This window comes from Camelina sativa, chromosome 13 (assembly GCF_030686135.1).
Source record: "Camelina sativa cultivar CO46 ecotype springtype chromosome 13, ASM3068613v1".
In the NCBI taxonomy this organism is placed as follows: domain Eukaryota; kingdom Viridiplantae; phylum Streptophyta; class Magnoliopsida; order Brassicales; family Brassicaceae; genus Camelina; species Camelina sativa.
Genome location: NC_141892.1, coordinates 7,697,629 through 7,718,783, shown reverse-complemented (window position 1 = coordinate 7,718,783; position 21,155 = coordinate 7,697,629). Strand labels below are relative to the sequence as shown.

General features: G+C 35.9%; 4 protein-coding genes across 4 annotated transcripts; 3 read left to right on the top strand and 1 right to left on the bottom strand.

Annotated features, from left to right (window-relative positions):
* The first annotated feature begins 1,331 nt into the window (after positions 1-1,331).
* LOC104735957 (guanylate kinase 3, chloroplastic) lies at positions 1,332-2,495 on the top strand. The gene has a single exon (XM_010455856.3). It carries the CDS (start codon positions 1,531-1,533, stop codon positions 2,374-2,376), a length of 846 nt encoding a protein of 281 aa, XP_010454158.1. The 5' UTR covers positions 1,332-1,530; the 3' UTR covers positions 2,377-2,495.
* Positions 2,496-2,793: 298 nt separating this feature from the next.
* Positions 2,794-4,792, bottom strand: LOC104735956 (putative pectinesterase 29). Its single transcript, XM_010455855.3, has 4 exons — positions 4,164-4,792; positions 3,893-4,052; positions 3,576-3,794; positions 2,794-3,353 (listed from the first exon to the last, which is right to left on the bottom strand). Exons 1-4 carry the CDS (start codon positions 4,490-4,492, stop codon positions 2,943-2,945), a joined length of 1,119 nt encoding a protein of 372 aa, XP_010454157.2. The 5' UTR covers positions 4,493-4,792; the 3' UTR covers positions 2,794-2,942.
* Positions 4,793-8,106: 3,314 nt separating this feature from the next.
* On the top strand, positions 8,107-11,682 carry LOC104735955 (uncharacterized). Its single transcript, XM_010455853.3, has 5 exons — positions 8,107-8,529; positions 8,803-9,269; positions 9,383-10,021; positions 10,096-11,020; positions 11,115-11,682. Exons 1-5 carry the CDS (start codon positions 8,479-8,481, stop codon positions 11,541-11,543), a joined length of 2,511 nt encoding a protein of 836 aa, XP_010454155.1. The 5' UTR covers positions 8,107-8,478; the 3' UTR covers positions 11,544-11,682.
* A 235-nt stretch (positions 11,683-11,917) lies between these two features.
* On the top strand, positions 11,918-13,032 carry LOC104735954 (membrane protein PM19L-like). The gene is made up of 4 exons (XM_010455852.2): positions 11,918-12,131; positions 12,222-12,441; positions 12,556-12,601; positions 12,694-13,032. Exons 1-4 carry the CDS (start codon positions 12,005-12,007, stop codon positions 12,811-12,813), a joined length of 513 nt encoding a protein of 170 aa, XP_010454154.1. The 5' UTR covers positions 11,918-12,004; the 3' UTR covers positions 12,814-13,032.
* Positions 13,033-21,155: the final 8,123 nt, after the last annotated feature.

The window sequence follows — 21,155 nt, the reverse complement described above, 5'->3', positions numbered from 1 at the left end:
ATTTTTGAAGTTTAAACAGTAGAAACTTAGATCTAAGAGTCTTAAGAACGATCTAGTGTGCACATATACATTGTAGCTCTTGTCGACATTAATTCAAGGATTTAGCGAGAACTTTTAACATTAATTCAAGGATTTAGCGATATATACTATTTGCTTTTGTGTGCAGCTGTTTCTGCTGTTGTTGCAGCATCCAACCAAGGATGGTTGAACGCTCAACAGCTCCGTTCGCTCTTCGATGCAGCTCACCAAGTATTTGGCGAGCCTATCCATCCCCTGGAAGAAGGCTTGTTTAGGGTGGATGCAAACATACACACTGATCATAATGTCTGGATCCCGTCAATCCACCACAAAACAGGGGTAATAGATTAAAAGTGAAAGATTGTTAAAAATTGATAGAGATTTTTGTTGATTAGTTTTCTAACAACTTCTATATTTTTATGATAATTTCCATGACTTTATTTTGTAAAGATTGTGTCTAAAATCATGAACCAATAACATAATAATTAAACTCATTAACAATTTTAAATTCTTTTATTTTAATCTATACTAATAAAAAGTAGAAGCTATAAGCTTCTTAAAGCGTCCATCTAAGCTTTAAAATCACCAATAGTGATTAGACACCTCACTAATTAATATTTTTTAAAATTTTCAGAATTTTATATATTAAAAATTATTTTAAACAACCTATCAGGATTTGACATGTCATTCATTAATATTTTTTAAATTTCTAGAATTTTTAGAAAAATTTTAAATTTTAAATTTATGAATATAAAAAAACTATGTACAATATTCCACATCGGCTAAAAAAATTTTAGACAATGATTCAGAGCCAGTATAAATAAGATTAATATGTTTCCAACAACGAATGAGCAGGAAAGCTTGATTTATCAAGCGTCCAAGTTTAAAAGTTTTATTCGGTTTGATCCGGTTTTTTATTTGATCAAATTAAAACTTTAAAAAGTTTCAAAAATATATATTATAATATTTCTAATTTTTAAAAGTTTAAATATTATAAATATTGAAACTTTTAAAAATTTGAAATATTATAAATATTGAAACTTTTTAAAAGGTTCAAATTTTAAATTTCAAATTAAAAATTAAAAATATTAAAAATATTCATGTAATACATAAATTATCTTATTTATCTACGTTTGTGTTTTTTATTACTTATATCCGTAATACCATATACTACAAAAATTAAAAAATAGTCGTGAACCAATTATACACGATTCGGTATCATATACTTTCGAATCCTAAAATTAAAATTCAATTGGTTTTTAGTCAATTTCGGTTTGTTTTTAGTTCCTTCCTCTTGTTTTGCTTTCGTTTCGGTTTGGTACATTCGGTTCGGTTATTTCGCCCGGGCCGTGTTCTCACTTCTCTTAATAACCGAACCATCGAGAAGATGGGTGGGTGGGTCAAACTCACACCGAAGAAAACGAGTGTTCACCGTCAACGCCGAGAGAGATAAAGCAAACCACCAAATCAACCGACCAATTCACTCACAAACCAAACGCTTTAATCCCCCAAATGTTGCGTAAACTCTCTTCTTCTTCTCTCTTCCGTTCAACAATCTTGCCAATTTCAACCAAACCAATCTTCAAATCGCAATCTTACAATCATCCTCAATCACTCCGTCGTCTCTTCTTCTCTTCCTCCTCCTTAAAAATGTCATTTTTACCTAACTCCCCTTCTATTCCAACATCCACCAAACCCGAATTGCTTCGTTCACTCGAATCCCATCTGGGTTCTTGCTTCAGCAACGATCCAATCACTCCTCAACCAAACCCTCTAATCATCGTGATAAGTGGAGCAAGCGGAGTTGGCAAAGACGCAGTCATCAACAAGCTTCGACAAGTTCGTCAAAGTCTTCATTTTGTCGTCACAGCTACTAGCCGTCCGATGAGACCCGGAGAGATCGACGGTAAAGATTACTTCTTTGTTTCCAAAGATGAGTTTTTGTCAATGATTGAGAAAGATGAGCTTCTTGAGCACGCACTCGTTTACGGTGATTACAAAGGGATACCTAAGAAACAGATTCAGGAGTACATGGGGAAAGGGTACGACATTGTTTTGAGAGTTGATATCCAAGGAGCTAAGACGTTGAGGAAGATTCTTGGGAGCTCTGCTGTGTTTGTTTTCATTGTTGCTGAGAGTGAGCTTGCTATGGTTGAGAGGTTGGTTGATAGGAGAACAGAGAGTCATGAGGAGTTGCTTGTTAGAGTTGCTACAGCGAGAGAAGAGGTTAGGCATATTAAGGATTTTGATTATGTGGTTGTGAATGCTAAAGGGAAGCTTGATGATTCGGTTAAGCGTGTTGAATCTATTATTGATGCTGAGAAGTCTAAGGTTCATCAGAGAATTGTTAGGATTTGATTGGTTTCTCAAATTTGTTTTCTTAAGGTTACTTATTTGCTTCCCGTTTTGATGAAAGATTGAAACTAGGAAATGGAATGAGGAACACATAATTTATGAAAGTTTCTTTCTTGATACAACAAGAGATTCGTTTACTAACTCGCACTAGTTCAGGACTCTTTACTTTTGTTTTTGGTAGAAGTAACTCGCACTAGTTCAGGACTCTTTACTTTTGTTTTTGGTAGAAGTAAACTTGGGGATTGACCCAAGCTCTTTGCTCATATAACTTTCTTCTCTCATATCTTTTGAGACGGTTTCTAAATCTCTTGAGTTGAATGCTATCTCTTTTCCTGGCTACGCCCTATGTAGTATGTATGATAATATGATCTCTTGAACTCCATTGAGCAAAGAGCTTCGGTCAAAGAACTCCATTATGACTTACAAGTAAAATAATATGGTTTTGTATTGGAGTCTAGAAATTGGTTTGGTAAAGCAATTATACATTTTTTTGCTAATGTAACCATATAAAAGGGGATGATCGATCAATAAGAAATCTTAAAAAAAAAAACTAGGAAGCAAAGGAGAGATCAAGCATAGATGGGTAAATCTTGAATCCATTCACCAAGATTAATGAAGCTCAGATCAGCGAAACTTTGGACGGTTGATCCACTCAGCTTCTTAACCCACTTCACACGTCTTTCTGTAGTTGATCCACTTCCGAAGCATCCATATTCTGCAAAGGTTAGCTGGTTTTCGTGCTCCCAGTAGTTCGATGAGTTCCATCCTTCAGGAACAACCACATCCGTCAGGTTGGAGTTGTAAAATATCACTCGAGAGTAACTCCGCCAGGGTCTGCCCAAGAAGGCCGTGCCGGTTCCAAAAACGAGACAGTTGATGAATACGAATCCATTCGTGTCCTCAGAATTGTTCCGTCCTTGAGACGTTATGTAACCCGCTCCCTGTAGTACCTGCCCAGCTAGCACTTGTATCACACAGCTCTACAACCCACCAAAACACAAACCAAATGATTAAAATCAGACCAGGATAAAATAGGATTTGAGTCCTACAATGTGAAAACCGAAGGGCTGTTACGGAAATCAGGGTTTGGTTCGGGTTATTTAGTTTTTAGGCGTTTTTGAAAAATGGTGACCAAACTTATATGATGTTATTATAAGTTATAAAACCAATATCATCATTTTGTGAAGAATGTAACTGTTCACCTGGTAGATAGATTGGCCGCTACCAAAGATGAAATCAACCGCGCCTTGGATGGTGCACCGGTGGAAGTAGTGTCGGCCACCCGAGTCCCACAAGGTGTCTTGAATTCCAGCAAACCCTACCGAGTAAAAAGCCGACTTATCGCCGCCGATAAACCCTGCCACGGCCGCCTTTCTAGGGTTCTTGTTTACTTTCCCTTTGCTTGGTAAGTTGTAGGAATTCTATAAAAAAAATATAAACAAAGAAACCAGTTATGTAATTAATAAAAAGAAGGAATCATCAGATAGAAAATGCCAAAACAAAATAAAAACCACCGTACGGTGAAAGTGATGCTTTTAACGACGGTGTTATTGGCGTAGGTAGCAAAGGTAGGGCTTTGTTCAATCGAGTCATGGTCGTCCCATTCAACCCTCGTTATCCTTTTCCCAGCTCCGATAATTACTATGAACTGTTTATCACACGGTATCTTTATTTTCTCTCTTTTATTTTACAAGACAGAGAAAAAAACATTACTAAGCACTTTTCACATATGTAACTTCCCTACAAGACATATATGTAACTTCAATTGAAAATGTTGCTACAGTACTGACCTGTAAAGGCCGGCGTTAACGTTGATGAAGAACCACTGACTATTGTCTTTTGGGACAGAATCAATAGCTTTTTGTATGGTCGTGAAATTTCCATGGCCCGATTGATCCACGAACACTTGTCGATGGTACACTCCGAATGGTTTAGCTTCATAGAGATGAGGTAGGCAAAAACAACAAAGGGCGACGAGACCAATGATAATTCGATGAGTTCCCATTATTATACCTTCTGATTTCGATGAGATGATATCAAAACGTAAGAGTTTATAAGAGAGGTATAGGGTAAATGAGAGTAGTGGAGGAAATGGGTTATTTAACAAAGGTCGTGACATTAATGCTTTTTGTAGATATTTTGATGAAGATTTTATACTTTATTTTCTTTTGATTATGTATGGGGTTTATTGTGTAATTAAGGTAGAATCTAAATGAAACCGGAACGTATAGGTTTGTTTCTAGATTGGGTAATCTTATGTGAGAGAGGTCAAAAACCAAAAAGGAAGTTGTAATCTTTGTGATTGTGGTAACTGTAAAGTTAGTGGTCGTGGAATTTTTCTTTGTATCGGCAAATTAGTTTACACAATTTAGAAACAAATCAAATAAAATTAATACTGTAACTAAAAAATTTTGAACACAATTTCTATGAAATAGTGGAAGTAATTCTGCTTTATAATCGGAAGCTTTACGGGCTATAACACATATTAATTTGATAAAGAATCATAACATCTAAACGGTAAAAAAATAATACACACACCATATCTAACACAAAAAAGAAAAAAATCATAACATCTAAAAGGTGAATAAAACAAAGACATTTTTTTTTTGGGCAAAAAAAACAAAGACATCTAAAGTTTATACTTGAAAGACAACTAAAGTTTATAAGATAGAACTTGTATATATAATTTCCTATTTTTTTTTACTATACCAATCTCCATATATTCACATCTACATTATTTATGTATATAAAGTTAACTTTTTTCTCTTATCATTCTTCCACATCAGCATTCACCTAAGCAATGCTATTTATTTCTTTTATTTTAAAATACTATTTTATTATATAATTATTACATCTAATTAATAATAGTAAAAAATAAATAAAAAATGAATTAAGTAAAATGAATTAAATTTTAAAATAGTGAAAACAATAATATAAATTTGTTGTAGTGAATAATAAAAATAATACCTATGTAAACATGAATTAAGTAACATTAATGAAAATTTTCAAATAGTAAAAATAATACTATGAATTTGTTTTAGTAATTATGTTATTTTGCAAATTTTAACCAAAAAAAATCTTATTCCAAAATTTAGAATGGGTTATTGAGTTTTAGAATCGAAGTAAGATTATAATGCATGGTGAAGTAAAAAAAAACAATTTATGTAATTGTGTTTATAAAATTCTAAACTTCAAAATAAAACTGAAGTGAAACATTAGTTTCAAAGAAAAATATACTACAAAGATCTATTATGAAAAAATAAAATCAACGGTCACAAAATATAGAAAAATGATATGCAAACCGTTACAAAAAATGATATGCGATGTAGCATATCTCATTAGGCATATTATCAACTGGAGCTACAATTCTATAAAATGATTAAAAAATATATATAAGCATGAAATTTCATCAATTTTATCAACTGCTTTTAACCCAAAAGATTGGAAGAAACAACATATTTAAAGTACACTATGTTTTTTAGAGAAGATAAAGCTGAGATTGCATCACAACATTAACATCTGAAAATGACATATGAGGTTTTAGAAAAATATGTAAGCACTCTTGACTTGATTAGTGAACGTATATTCATTATCGACTTTAACCGTTTCATGATTTAAGCATTCTTGACTTGGTCTTCTATTATGGCAAGTGATGCAATTGAACAACCCTGTTGTAGCGACATAACACTAAAAATGTTCATGAAATTTTGTATATTTACATTTAACATTGGATATCAATATTTTTAAATGATCTCTATAATTAGACCAACAATCGACATTCGACGTTAGAACTTATAAAAATATGTTTTCATGGGATATGAATATGAAATGAATTCTTTTCAGGATAAAAAGTCAGAAGATTGTTGACAATATTGTTTACTCTTCAAGTGACGTTCTTAACTCATTTTTTGTTACCACATGATATATTGTTGATTTGCCAAGCAAACATTATCGGGACACTAGACAATATATGTTCTATATAGATTAGTAAAATAAATATGGCTTTTACAAATTTCTCTTTTAAACTTAAAATGAATATATTTATATTTAATAATTTTTTGTTTATAAAAAATAGATATAACAAGGAAACATTATCTTCAACAATATATATATTGTATATTACTTAGTAAATTAAGTTTAGTGTTTATATAGATGTATACTCAAAAGTTTGAATGGTTATATTTGAGTTAAAGAATTTATCTTGATAGAAAATATTTTAAACTAAAATCTCGAGCGTGGGCAAGTACACATTCTAGTTATATAAATATATATATATATATATATATATATATATATATATAAATCTTCTTTTTGAGGATTCAGCTTACATGAAAGCGTTAGTTTGAAAAAATAAAAGTACTTGTTTGTGTCTGTAACTGTGATGAAGATGATGAGAAGTGAAATGAGAAAACCAATGAATAATTTGATATCATTTAGGCGTATATAAGATAATGTATTCAATATGGTTTATCTAATCTTTTTTTTTCCACAAATATGGTTTATCTAATCATCAAGACATCATTACTGTTGTATATATATATACAACAAGAGTTAACATAAGCAAAGCAACATAAGAATAGACGCTTCATGAGCTTATCAAAGAGATTTTCAACTGAAACAAATTTAATTTACGATATTTGAGAAGTCTATTAGAACTAATGCGGATTCCTCTTTAAAGTCAGGCTATGATTTTGAGAAGAGTTTTGTTGTATCAGAGACAAGGATATGATTTCGATTTCTTGTAATGTATCAAAGACGAGTTTTATAACGGGAGTGAAAATATAGTATTACAATTTGTAAGAGCTAAATTTCCTGTTACTTTCTATTTTGTTTAGTACATTGGTAAGTCTAGGAGATTACTAAATTTAGTTATTTCTTATAAAGTCATCATCATGTGTGTTTTTTTTCTACGATGGAAGGATTTAAATGGGTCCAAAAGTGGAGGGATCCCATTTGAGCCTTTAACTTCACACAAGAAGACTTCTGCTGGAACACGTATGCTTGCAAGTCACCATTACTCTTAACGAGTTATTGATGACTTATTATTTAATTATTGCAATTAGACTTCATTACATTTGCGTACGCCAACTTTTTTAGAACCAATAATTTGTGACTTATATCTTAAGTATATATACAAATCTTCTGCCAAATGTAGTAATATGGCCACGTTGGAAATAAAAAACAATGGTAATGTTAATGAATAATGATGTAGATTTTCTTGCGTTTACTATATATGGTTACATTAGCAGAAAATGTATTATTGCTTTACCAACCCAATTTCTAGAAATTCTAGACGCAAAAAACATATTATATTTTTACTTGTAAGTCATAACGGGTTAATACAAATAATCCCCACGGCATTTCCTAACATAAAGACTGCAAAGAAATCATACAATTATTGATATAAGGACAATTATAACTGATCATATTAGGTTCTTTTGCCTTAAAAATCAATGAGAAGGTAGAATGAGCCATGGCAACCTTGAGAAGGATAAGTAAGCAACATGTAATTATGTGACTTTAAGTCATAGAATTTCCCAAAGGATAGATAAGTAGCATGTCTAACTAACTAACAAACCATGTAACCAACATAGTACAAATCTTTTTAACTTTGTAAGTTACTCCAATAAGAAACGAAAACTTAAAACTGACAAAAACATAAAGCAAAAAACGAATAGAAAATTGACCTTTTTAAGGTATACAAGAAGATGTTACAAAAGTGATGTAACATTTGGTCACAGAATTGCAGTGTGAAGCATCATCCATCATACAACGATAAATCTTGAAGTTACACTTTCTTGCACATTTCCCCTTGCGTTATTTAGCTTATTTGCAGACTTTCTCCCCACTCCTTTTTGCCTATTTTGCTTCCCTCTCTCTCCTTTCTCTCTCACTCTATATATACATGATACATCCATATATAAATTGTCGAATGTAAAATCACGCTTTACTCGTTTCTCTACATCATCAACAACTCCTCAAGTCATCACTATTTAAAAAAAACGAAAAAGCAAGAAAGAAAGATTGATAAAGTTAAAATCAATTCGAATGCGATTTTGAGTAGGAAAGGAGTAAATAAAAAAGAACAGCCAAGAAAGTTTTATAATGGATTCAAGAAAGTTTGAAGACGACGAAGATCGAAGTATTCGTTTGCAGGTTTTTATCACACTAAATTTCTAACTTTTTCTTTAATATGTAAGCTTTTTTTTTAGTTTAGATATTTCCATGAAAACTTTTAATCAAGCTTTTTACATTTTCACTTAATATTATCCTCTTTAGTATTTACAAAAATTAAAATCAATAAATATCTCAAATTTGAACTTTGAAATGCCGATCATATATTATTTTCTAAAAACAAAAACAAAAAATCAGTTTAAATACTATTAAAATTTTTAACTATCTTTAAAGTACTCAACATTTTTGTATAAGGTATCCGAACTTGAGAAATTGGAGGAAGCTATAGGCTCAAACGACACCGTATTCGATCTAAGAAGCAGCATTGAGAAAGGCGACAGCGGCGAAACCGCAGACGCAGCTTCCGTCTCATCCACGTTTGCGTTTCGGAGGAAATCAACAGTCCCGGCTCCGGAGAAAAAGCTAACGCTGTTCGCTCTACAACTCGCGATTCTCGAGAAAACTGCAACCGGAATCGGAACCCTAGGGTTTATCTGGGCCACGGTGGTTCTTCTCGGCGGCTTCGCGATCACACTCGACGGTTCCGATTTCTGGTTCATCACCATCATCCTCCTAATCGAAGGTGCTAGAATTTTCAGCAGAAGCCACGAGCTCGAGTGGCAACACCAAGCCACGTGGACCGTCGCCGGCGTCGGAATCAGTAGCTTTCGTGCTCTCCGATCAAGCTCAGCCTCGCTTCTCAGGAATCTAAAACGAATCAGGTTCAATTTTTGCATTAATCTACCTGGGCCTAGGCCCAATATCCCTCAGGCCCAGGCCCAGAACTCGGAACAGAGCATATGTTAACTAATCGTTTGTGTGTGTTTCTCTGCAGTGGTTCGATCTTTAAGCCACGATCGAGGGAAGGGACGGCGACAAGAGACTGTGTCGTTAGAGAAACGACGTTGGAGACATGGAAGAACTCAGATGTACCTCTTCTTCCATACGCGAGATGGTTCTTCATCTCCAGTACAGTGAGTAGGCTTCTTTACTGGCTCCAGCTTCTATCTGCAACGGCTTGTGTGGCTTTGTCTTCTTACAAGCTTGTTAGGCATAACTATGGAGATGTTCATAAAGGAGATACGGACAAGAGGAATAGACAGTCTGCTCTCAACATATTCTACGCCCTCGCCTTTGCTGAAGCGTTGTTGTTTCTTGCGGAGAAAGCTTATTGGGAGTGGCAAGTCAGTGTTTGTAATTTGCTTGAGAATGTGACTAGAGAGTGTGAGTTTGGTGTTACTGGTTTGGTTTCGATCAAGAGGTTTTTCTATGATTCGTATTCAAAGTGTGTCAATGGGAGTATATTTGATGGTTTGAAGATGGATATAGTGAGTTTTGGTATGGAGCTTTTGGACTCTAACTCGTCTGATGAACAGCTCATTGGAGTGAGGATTCTTAGGCAGTTTGCTGTGACTGAACGGTACTCTGAGGATACTCTTGAGAAGATTGGAATCAACTTTCCCGTCATCGAAAGGTTTGGTCTTTACTACTCAAAATGTCATAGCAATGGATCAAGGAAGTGTTGCTAATTTTGTTTGATCTTACTAGATTGGTGGAGATGTTAAACTGGAAAGATCTGCAAGAGGAGGAGATAAGGAGATCAGCTGCTGAGATACTATCGAAACTAGCTGGCAAAAAGCAGAACTCTTTAAGAGTCGCTGGGATCTCTGGGGCAATGGAATCGATTTCATCGTTATTAGAGAACACTAGATCATCAGGTGAAGCTCCTGATGAGATTGGAGAGAAAAAAGTGTTCCACGACCATAGCCTACACTATGATTTCTGGAGATTTAACAATTTGGGACTTCTAATTCTGAAGAAACTAGCTAAAGATCATGACAACTGTGGAAAACTAGGCAACACGAGAGGTCTTCTCCCCAAGATAATTGATTTCACACACGCGGACGAAATTATGTTGAGGGATGAGACCGCAGACATCGCGAGGTCACGGGTGCTGACGCTGAAACGGTCGCTGCAGCTGGTGAAAATGTTAGCCAGCACAACAGGGAACACAGGGAAGTGCCTCCGGAAAGAGATCTCTGAGATTGTATTCACAGTTAGCAACGTCAGGGATGTACTGAGACACGGGGCGAGATACCCTAAGCTGCAGAAGCTTGGGATTGGGATCTTGACAAACCTTGCGCTTGAGGCCGAAGTTAGGGAGAGAATTGGTGGAACGGGTCGTGTTCTGAAAGAGTTGTTCAACATATTTTTAAAACGGGAAACACACGGGGATGAGGGACATGAGGGTTGTGTGAGGATTGCTTCAGGAGAAGCGATAGCAATGCTTGTGTTGGAGAGCAAGTGTAACTGCCTCCATGTTCTTAGGCTTGGCGTATTGGGAAGACTTGTGGAAGCACTTGAAGTTCCTTCAATCCGTGTAAACGCTGCAAGAGTGTTGAGAAACTTGTGCTTATACTCTGGGGATGGCTGCTATCATGACCTCAAGTTCGTTAAAGCAGCAGCACCAACGGTTAGTTATTCTGTTATACAAATTTAAATTGAAAAATTTACACCCAACTCGAATCCAGTAACAAATCCGGTTAACTTTTCTCTTTTTGTTGCAGGTGTTGAGGTCAATAACGTCAGAAGACAACAAATTACAGGAAGTCATGGTGGGATTAGCAGCACAAGTGTTTAGATTCATGAGTTCGAAAGAATCGGGATATGTTTTCATGGATTCAGGGATCAAGAGGCAAGAACTAGCGTACTCATTAGTCTCGATTCTGAAAAAGAACGACAAGCCAGCGATTAAGGTTCCAAGAATCAGGAGGTTTGTGATCGAGCTGGTGATTTGGATGATGGAAGATGATGTGGAGAATAATGTCTCAGTGTTTAGAGAGTTGGGTCTGCAGAAAGAGCTTGAAAAGGTTCTAGAAAATACAGCTGAGCTCGAGAACTTCGATGTTTTCTCAGGTACTGTTGGACTAAGCCGTCATAGCAGAACGGTCCATTCACTAGCCGAGCTAGCCTTGAAAATTCTTGAAGATTTCTGAACCATACACAGTCATCCTGCAATATATCTCAAAGCTCTGCATTTAGAGCTGCAAAATATTATGATTCATTGTTTTGTAAGAAGAATGAATTACAATGTACAATCAATAATGCAATATATTCTTTAATTTATTGGTTTAATCTTTAAAGAATGCGACAAAGGTCCACACACCTACCTTTTCTCTAGCTATTCTTTTCTTCTTGTGCGCAGAAGACAGCAAATAAGCAAAATGGTTTTCGCAGAAACTATGAAGCTTGGGATTTGATTCTTTGCCCAAAGTTAAAGACAAAGTAAAGAATTTAAAACATTGCTTTCTGCTGAAGGAACTTTCTATCCCAATGAACTAGATAAATATATAGACACATATGACACATACAGAGATCTTTGTGATTATCCCAAGACAGAACCAAGAGTAAAAGACCTGTCTGTTTATTACATTTGTTGTCGGAGAATCTTGTAGGCATGGCTTCAGGAGGATCAAAGTCGGCAGCTTTCATGCTTCTGCTGCTGAATCTTGGTCTTTATTTCGTCGTCACCGTCATCGCTTCTTGGGCTGTTAATCACGGCATCGAGAGAACTCGCGAGTCCGGTACTTTTAACAACTTCTCTTAGTTAACAGATAAACCCAACATTTTTATAAATTTGAAATTGTCATCAATCTTTTCTTTTTATTTTGTAGCGTCGACGCTGTCTCTTCCGGCGAAGATCTTCCCGATATACTTCCCCGTGGGGAACATGGCTACTGGTTTTTTCGTAATATTCACGTTGATCGCCGGCGTCGTCGGAATGGCCACATCACTCACCGGAATCATGAACGTTCTTCAGTGGGACTCTCCGAATCTTCACTCTGCCGCCGCTTCTTCTCTGATCTCTTGGTCTCTCACTCTCCTCGCCATGGGGTAAAAAAAACACTCATTCACCGTCCGGTTTATTATTTAAATCAAAACGTGTTTTAATCCGGTTTAATTTTAAAAATCAAATCTTAACCGAATATAATGTTTGGTACACCACAGATTGGCATGTAAAGAGATCAACATAGGCTGGACCGAAGCTAATCTAGTGAGCTTTTTTACCCTCATCCTCCTTTTGTTTAAGAGAATTTGCAAAATGTATATTCTTATGGAGATTAAAATTGTGTTTTGTATTTGCAGAGAACTCTTGAAGTTTTGACAATAATTGTGAGTGCTACTCAGTTGGTGTGCACCGGAGCTATTCACGTTGGGGTTGGAGAAACTGTGGCTGGAGAAACGCCTCACGTTGGGAGAGTTTGAGTTTCCAAAGATTATATATTATGCATTTGTTTAAGATGGTGTAATTGTGTGTTTGTGTTTTGTGTGTTGTTGATTGATTTATTCTTTTGCTATTTTTATTTTGTGTACCATGATTATGAATGTTACTATTATGTGAAAAAAAAAAAGCCAATCAAATAGAATGAAAGATGATAAATTAAATAATTTACAAACCACTTTTAGCTTTCATCATAACAAAAAGGGCACATCTTGGTAATTTACAAACCATGTTTAGCTTTCATCTTACCTTTTTAGGGTTGCCACCACCAAAAAGATCATATCATCATAGCTGAATGAAGCTTTTTTTGTTTTAAACATAATTTTGATCACGGAAGTAAATTGGAATACATAGAACAATATATTCATTTCAAGTAATACTTTCATTTTTAGGAGTAGTTGCCCATTTAGTTTTATAGTTTTTTTTTTAATTTTATACTCAACATATTAAAAGAGAGGTTTTTCTTGTGATGTGCCTAAAATTCATAATTTTGCCGATTTATCTTGTGAAATGACGCATATTTATAGAATGTTGCCCATTTTTCTTCTGATTATCTTCTACAGAATTTTTTTTATTAAATCCTTTCTATATTCTTATAATGTTTGATGTTAATTCTCATAAGCTCTTTTTTACTTATGATATGATGTGCCTTTAAAATTTATTCAGAAGAACTTTTTCTTGTGCAATATGCATTAATAGACGTTGATACATTTATATACGTATATACTGAGAATTCTAGCTTATAGATGATAAAAGAAAATGTGTTTTTGTTACCTCGGGAGTGGAATGTAGAATTTTTCTGTCGACATTGGTAACCCATTGTGGGAAGTCATCTTTAATCTTGAATTCGACATCTCTCATTGTAGAAGGACTGACTACGAGAACGAGAGTGGACAATGTTATTTTTTTTTTTTTATTATTTTTTTTTGAACAAAGTAGTGGACAATGTTATTAAGGTACGAAAAAAAGTTGTAACCGTTGTTTGAATCTCCATTGTACGTAAGAGAATAAAAGATTTTTTTTTGTTTTCTCTCTTTAAGGAAGTTTGTTGAACATATCAGAATGAGAAAGAGTCAAAAGTTAAGAAATAATGAAATGTTTGAATTCATATCACTCAGGGTTTGGTTGTTTATATAAGAAAACAAAATGAACATTAAATTTTGTTTGAGTGTATTTTATTATAATTACCACTTCGGATCGTTCACATCATGACATGCATACACACGCTTTCTAATTGAGCTTTCCTTTTTTTTTTGTTGTAATTATTACTACACTACATTTTTCTAATATTTGTATTTGTAATTTTTACAGTTTATAAATAAATTATCATCTTTATTATTCACGAATCATTATCTATTTATTTACAAATTACTGATCGTTGGCGCTAGAGAGAGGGGCAGTTTTAACTACGTGAGTATGACCGACGCGAGAGGTACTTTCTTGACAAGATGAGTTGATATGAGATCGAAGATAACCTAATGGAATCATGGAACTACTATGATGATGGAGAATCTGATGATTGGGGGCAGAGCTACAAACGCTTAAAGGTATAAGATCACAAGCTAGCACATGTCGTCTAAAGCAAACTACAGAAGATAATTGCGGAAGATCAGTATCGTTCGTCTCATGGTAAACACTACCATTATCCCTAACGCATGGTGGACCACACTTGAGACTTTGAGTATATTGACGGTGGATTAGTATATTTCGTCTCATGAAAGATCAGTATTACGGTGGATCAGTATTGATGGTGGATCGGTATTGTGGAAGATCAGTATCATTCGTCTCATGGATCTTTTTTATAAGAACCAAGCACCGCACCGGATCGGAGCCTAATCACTGGAATGTATCAACTAGAATAAAATTCACGGTGGAGTTTCATAACTACAACCTGATTCAATAACAAACCTGCTTGTCGAGCAACGTAAGATCAGAATTACGCACAAGGACGAAGGAAGGAAATTGGAAGAACAAAAAACACCAAAAGAAGATAAGTATTACTTTTTATTGCATGTGATGCTTCATAAATTATGACCATCGTAAGCAACAATGGTTTAGCATTAATTAATGCAACTATGCAAGCATGGCGAAACAACATGAAATACAGAATGATCTGTATTTTAAAACAGATGCAGAGTCTCATATATTAAAGAAAAGTTCTGTAACTATAGCTGTGACCATGGTCACTCCAACATTCAAATAGTCATTATGACTGTTGTTGAGGATATTGAGAAGGGGTCCAACATCCACTACATGACAAGACTAGTTTTCCGTGGAGATCAAACTGAAGCTTGTTTTGCATCAGCAAAAAGAGGATCCAAAAAATTCACTTCGGCTCGGAAGCTTCAACGAAAACACGGCCAATATGGCACAAATCAAGATAAGTTTTCTAATAACCATTCATAAATTCTATTTTTAAGTATCATGGTTGTTTTAAATCTAGAATCTAGATCCTTTCTTTGTGCTACATGAGATAAGTAGATAAGTCAAGCCCTTGACACTAATAAGTAACTAGTTGCTTAGCTAATTATATGTATATACTATAAAAACTATATATTAAGAACTAAGCATGCATGCACATTGGAAATATATTGGTGTATTGTAGAAGAATTTGATGAAAAAATTAAGTTCTTAAGCACAAGGGATCCCTAAGATCACAGAAGGTTTAGCAATAAGCATCTAGAATAAATAAATATAGATGTGTCTCTAAAGGTAGCAGAAGCTACGTGCTCATCTAAAATAGTCTAGAAGACTACGTTCATCTACGGTAAAGGCTAAGTGCCTTGTAACAGAGGTCTAACAAGCTCGAGTAACTTGAAGCAATATGTTTGTCTCTTAAGTTACTTGGAAAAGATCTGGATAAAACAATGTAGCTATACCGCAAGTACTAACAAGAAATCAAACACAACTTGTCTTTACGAGAAGTGACGACTGTCACTGTGAAAAATGACAGGTGTAGCCTTATGAGAATAGAGAAAGTGATCAAGATTGCTATAAAAAGAAGAGAAGCGGCTCTAGAACAAAGGTTTTGTAATGAACACAAGAATTAAAAGCACAACTCACTTTTATTTAGCTTAAGAAAATCTCTCAAAACTTAAGCTCTCAATTTCTCTTCTCACAAAACCTCATAAGTTATGTCACATATTAACATATCCTTATATAACACTTTTCTATTCCTAATCCTAGTAGGAACTATTAGTACTTAGATAACTCCTAAGTACATTTAACCTTATCTCTTTGTAAACACAACTATTCTAGGATTAGGACTTGTCTTCTAACTCAAGGCTTCTTCAAGCTTATCCCAATAATCTCCTCCTTAATCTTGAAGACTGTCTTTGTCAGGTCATGCACTCCCATAAGACTCCTCATCTCTCTGAACTTTGTCTTGTCTAAAGCTTTAGTAAGAATGTCGGCTCTTTGCTCATTTCCCGGAACATGTTCTACCTCAATCTGGCCATTCTCAACTCTTTCTCTTATAAAATGATAACGCCTGTGTATGTGCTTGCTTTTACCATGAAAAACAGGGTTCTTTGTAAGAGCAATCGCCGAATGATTAACAATTCGTATGATTACCTTCTCTTCTGCAGCTCCAATGATTTCAACCAGTAAATCTTGTAACCAAACAGCTTGCTTAGCCGCCTCTGTTCCAGCCATGAATTACACTTCGCAAGAGGACAATGTCACCACATCCTGCTTCTGTGAGCACCATGTTATCGGGCTATCACCAAGGTAAAAGATATGTCCTGAGGTGCTTCTTCCATCTTCTTCATCAACATTATGACTACTGTCACTGTAGCCTATTAGTCGAGGCACCTTCTTCCGTCCATACAATAGTCCAAGAGTAGTGGTTCCCCTAAGATACCTCAAGCACTGCTTCATAGCTGCACCATGCGACACCCGCAGACTTTGCATATAACGACTGAGAATCCCTACGCAGTACGATAGGTCCGGTCTAGTGTGCAAAAGATACCTTAGACATCCAACATGTTTCCTATATGTCGTTGCATCGATCTCCTTTTCCTTCTCTGCTTTAGACATCTTCAACTCTGGTTCCATTGGTATGAGCACGGAATTGCATTGTGCCATTCCGGATTCCTCCAAGATCCTTTGAGCATATTGAGCTTGACTCAACGTGATTCCGTCTTGGTGTTGGTTAACTTGCATCCCGAGGTAGTATGTCAGTCTTCCAAGGTCACTCATTTCAAATTTAGAAGCCATCTCCTCCTTAAATTTGTTAACCACAACCAGACTTGTTCCTCTTACAAACAAATCATCTACATAGACACCAATGATAAGTAAGTTAGAGCCAACGTTCTTCTGATACACTGAAGGTTCCTTTGAGCATTTTACGAACTGCAATTCCATTAAAATCTGATTTAGCTTATTGTTCCAGACTCTAGGTGTCTGTCTTAGTCCATATAAAGCTTTATGGAGCTTGTAGACCTTCCCTTCACTACCTCTTTTCTCAAACCCCTCTGGTTGTGATACATACACTGTTTCTTTAATCTCACCATGAAGGAAAGCTGTCTTGACATCAAGATGATGTATCTCCCAACTATGTGATGCAGCAAGATCAATAAGCAGTCTGATGGTTTCAATTCTAGCAACTAGAGCAAAAACTTCTTCAAAAAAATCTACACCATACTTCTGCACATAACCTTTGGCAACAAGTCTTGCTATATATTTGTTGATACTACCATCACAATTCTTTTTTAACTTGAACACCCATTTTAAACCGATTGGTTTTGCTCCAAAGGGTAAATCGACAAGTTCCCATGTTCTAAGCTTCTCTATTGAAGCTATCTCTTCCTCACACGCTCGTGTCCACTCCTTAGGTACCATAGCTTCTTCAAAGTTCATGGGTTCACTATTAAGTGTTAATAACAGAAACTCACCCTCTTCCTCTGCAAGTAAGACATAGTCTTCTAAATATTTTGGTTTAACACTTGGTCGTGTTGACTTCCGCAATATAGGTTCTGTCGAAATATCTGCAGGTAATGTTGCAGTCTCATGTATTTGTTGCTCTGTTTCCTCTCCATCATCAAGAATTTCAACACTATCGGTCTCGCTTCTAGTATCTTCATCAATGTTCACAACTGCAGTCTCATTTTTTCTGATATCTTGGAGTCCATGATTCCCAAATACGCCAAAATTGATTCTGAAACTCTCATCTGTTCCTTCATGTGCCACATTTTTAACCCAATTCCAACATCTTGTTTCGTCGAACACTACATCTTGACTCACTACGATACGTCTCGTCTGTGGCTCCAGAAAGCGATACGCCTTAGAGCCAGGTTCGGTTCCCAGGTGAACTAACTCTCTTGTTCGATCATCCAACTTCTTTAGGTTCGGTTTCTCCACTTTGGCATAAGCAATACATCCGAAAATTCTAATGTGTTCGACTGTAGGTCTCTTGTCATGGAAAAGTTCATAAGGTGTCATGTCCTTCAAAGCTCGTGTTGATACTCTGTTCAATAAGTAGGTCGAGTGTCTAAGAGCTTCTCCCCAAAGATAGTTAGGCATGTTCATATGTTTTAAGATGCTTCTAGTCATCTCCATCAGGGTCCGGTTGCGTCTCTCTACAACATCATTCTGTTGTGGAGTGTAGGGTGCTGTTAAGTGTTTCTTAATGCCTGCATTTTCACAAAATGAATTGAACTCTGTAGACACAAACTCTCCTCCTCTATCCGTTCTAAAGGTTTGAATCTTCTCAACCACATCCTTCTCAACCATAGCTTTGAACTTCTGAAATTTGTGAAAAGCTTCTCCTTTTTCTTTTAGTAGCATCGTCCACATGTATCGGGAGAAATCGTCAATGATCACGAAGACATATCTGTTCCCAGCAGGCGTACTTGGGGTAATAGGACCACAAAGATCTCCGTGTAAAAGTTCTAATCTTTGTTTAGCTCGAAACATAGTTGCCTGAGGGAATACCTGCCTTGTTTGCTTCCCAAGAAGACACGATCTACAGAATTGTTTTCCAGCAGAAACCTTTGGTGCTCCTAAAACCAGTTCCTTCGCTAGCATTGATGTTAAGGTTGCATAATTTATGTTTCCTAACCTCGCATGCCACTTACTTGGCTCACTAACATCCACAAGAAACAAACTGGTATTGTCTTGAAATCTCATCTGAACTTTGTATAATCTGTTTTTAGACTTCTCTGTTCTTACGAGCAAGTTCCCTTCTTCATCTCTCATAGTCAAGTAGTTTCCTTTCATTCGAATATCACACCCTGCTTCGGTGGCCTGACCTAAGCTTATAATATTGCTCTTGAGATCAAGAATGTAATACACATCTGTCATAGTCCTTGATTTTCCATTCTGATCAACAAAAGCAATTGTTCCTTTTCCTCGAATATCAATCCTAGAGTCATCACCGAAATGGACTTTACCAGTTATAAAGCTGTCAAGTTTGTTGAAGTACCTTCTATCCCCAGTCATATGGTTGCTGGCTCCGTTGTTGAGATACCATATATTCTCAATGCCTGCAATCGTCTCAACCTTACTTGATATACGATCCTTCTTGTATTTGCTTGGTATACAGTCTTTCTCATTAAGGTAGACAATTTCGTGCATCAACAATTCGTCTGCATCCTCTGTATCTTTATCTTTGTTGTTACTCTCTTCTGTTTCCTGTAACTTGAGCAAGCGATCTGGACAATGTGAAGCAAAATGGCCAGTTTGATCACATCGAAAACATGTAACTTGTGACATATTTCTTCCACCGTAGCGTCCTCTTCCTCATCCTCTATAAAACGATCTTCCACCTCGACCTCGTCCTCTAAACCCTCCAGATTCATTACTGTAATCTCTGTATTGCTGATTAGTTTGTGAATCTCGGTATTGTTGACTCGGTTGTGATTCCGTGTACATCAGTTTTCCTTGTTCCTCTTGAACCTCCTCTTCTTCACGAATGCGTTCCTCATAAGCTTTCAGTCTGCCAACAATTTCTACAAAGCTGATGGTGTTTAAGTCTAGAACTTGTTCTAGAGAAGCAACTATCTGAATGAATTTTTTCCGAGGAAGGCTGCTCAGAAACTTCTTGACTATCTTCGACTCTTCTATGTTAGCTCCTAGGGCAGCTGATTGTGAAGATATCGTGGATAACTTTCCTGAAAAATCATCAATAGTTTCAGATTCTTTCATCTTCAGTCTTTCAAACTCTGCCATCAAAGTTTGAAGTCTTGCTTCTCGAACTCTTTCAGCTCCAACATTCCTGGATCGAATTGAATCCCACACTTTCTTAGCCGTATCAAGCTCTCCAACTTGAAGTGTTAAACTTTCCGGTATTGATTGGAATAATAAAGCCATAGCTATATCATTATGATCTGGATTAATCTGCTCGGTTTCATGTTCGATGGCATCCCAGACTTTGTGTACTCGAAGAGTAATTCTCATCTTCATCGCCCACACGGTGTAATTAGTCGAGGTTAGCATAGGACAAACAATAGAAGGAGATCCTCCTCCTTCCTTAGGTCGTGATGTTGCTACGGTAAGCTCGGCCATGTTTTCTTGGTAAAAGACTCAAGCTCTGATACCAAATCTAGAACAAAGGTTTTGTAATGAACACAAGAATTAAAAGCACAACTCACTTTTATTTAGCTTAAGAAAATCTCTCAAAACTTAAGCTCTCACTTTCTCTTCTCACAAAACCTCATAAGTTATGTCACATCTCAACATATCCTTATATAACACTTTTCTATTCCTAATCCTAATAGGAACTATTAGTACTTAGATAATTCCTAAGTACATTAAACCTTATCTCTTTGTAAACACAACTATTCTAGGATTAGGACTTGTCTTCTAATTCAAGGCTTCTTCAAGCTTATCCCAACAGCGGCTACAGTCACTACATAGAATGATGTGGCTACGGTTGCGTAAGGATAATTTGACTACAATGGCTACACACAAAGATGTGGCTACAGTTGCGTAAAATGATAAGTTGGCTACAGTCGCATATTTTGAGATAAAATGACAACAATCAGTAGAAAAATAATCTCCCAAGAAAGGATGATGATTATGTTCACTGACCAAAGAAATCAACGACTAAAGGTCATTACAGAAAGGAAACAGAGGCTATGCCTCCTAGCAAATAGATGTGACTATGGTCGCTTAATATATACTTAATAGCGAGACGTCACTGGAATAATTGGCAAAGCCATAATGTGCATGGAATATGACGACATTCAACTACTGAACAAAATCAAAAGGCACTGCCTCAAAAGAAAAGAAAAAACAAGGAAAAAAGTTGTGACAACGATCACTACTGAACAATGTAAAGGAAAAGCCTTAGCCTGCAGACCATGGCCAATGCCAATCGAATAAA

What these genes read in the sequence shown, in the direction of transcription:
- LOC104735957 (XM_010455856.3), top strand. Translation starts at nt 1,531, where the DNA reads ATGTTGCGTAAACTCTCTTCTTCTTCTCTCTTCCGTTCAACAATCTTG.
- LOC104735956 (XM_010455855.3), bottom strand. Translation starts at nt 4,492, where the DNA reads ATGTCACGACCTTTGTTAAATAACCCATTTCCTCCACTACTCTCATTT. An exon ending in GTTAACGCCGGCCTTTACAG is followed by an intron (nt 4,053 to 4,163) that starts GTCAGTACTGTA and finishes GTAAAATAAAAG; the next exon opens with AGAGAAAATAAAGATACCGT. An exon ending in GCGGCCAATCTATCTACCAG is followed by an intron (nt 3,354 to 3,575) that starts GTGAACAGTTAC and finishes GGTGGGTTGTAG; the next exon opens with AGCTGTGTGATACAAGTGCT.
- LOC104735955 (XM_010455853.3), top strand. Translation starts at nt 8,479, where the DNA reads ATGGATTCAAGAAAGTTTGAAGACGACGAAGATCGAAGTATTCGTTTG. An exon ending in ATCGAAGTATTCGTTTGCAG is followed by an intron (nt 8,530 to 8,802) that starts GTTTTTATCACA and finishes TTTTTGTATAAG; the next exon opens with GTATCCGAACTTGAGAAATT. An exon ending in AACTTTCCCGTCATCGAAAG is followed by an intron (nt 10,022 to 10,095) that starts GTTTGGTCTTTA and finishes TGATCTTACTAG; the next exon opens with ATTGGTGGAGATGTTAAACT.
- LOC104735954 (XM_010455852.2), top strand. Translation starts at nt 12,005, where the DNA reads ATGGCTTCAGGAGGATCAAAGTCGGCAGCTTTCATGCTTCTGCTGCTG. An exon ending in CGAGAGAACTCGCGAGTCCG is followed by an intron (nt 12,132 to 12,221) that starts GTACTTTTAACA and finishes TTTATTTTGTAG; the next exon opens with CGTCGACGCTGTCTCTTCCG. An exon ending in CTCACTCTCCTCGCCATGGG is followed by an intron (nt 12,442 to 12,555) that starts GTAAAAAAAACA and finishes GGTACACCACAG; the next exon opens with ATTGGCATGTAAAGAGATCA.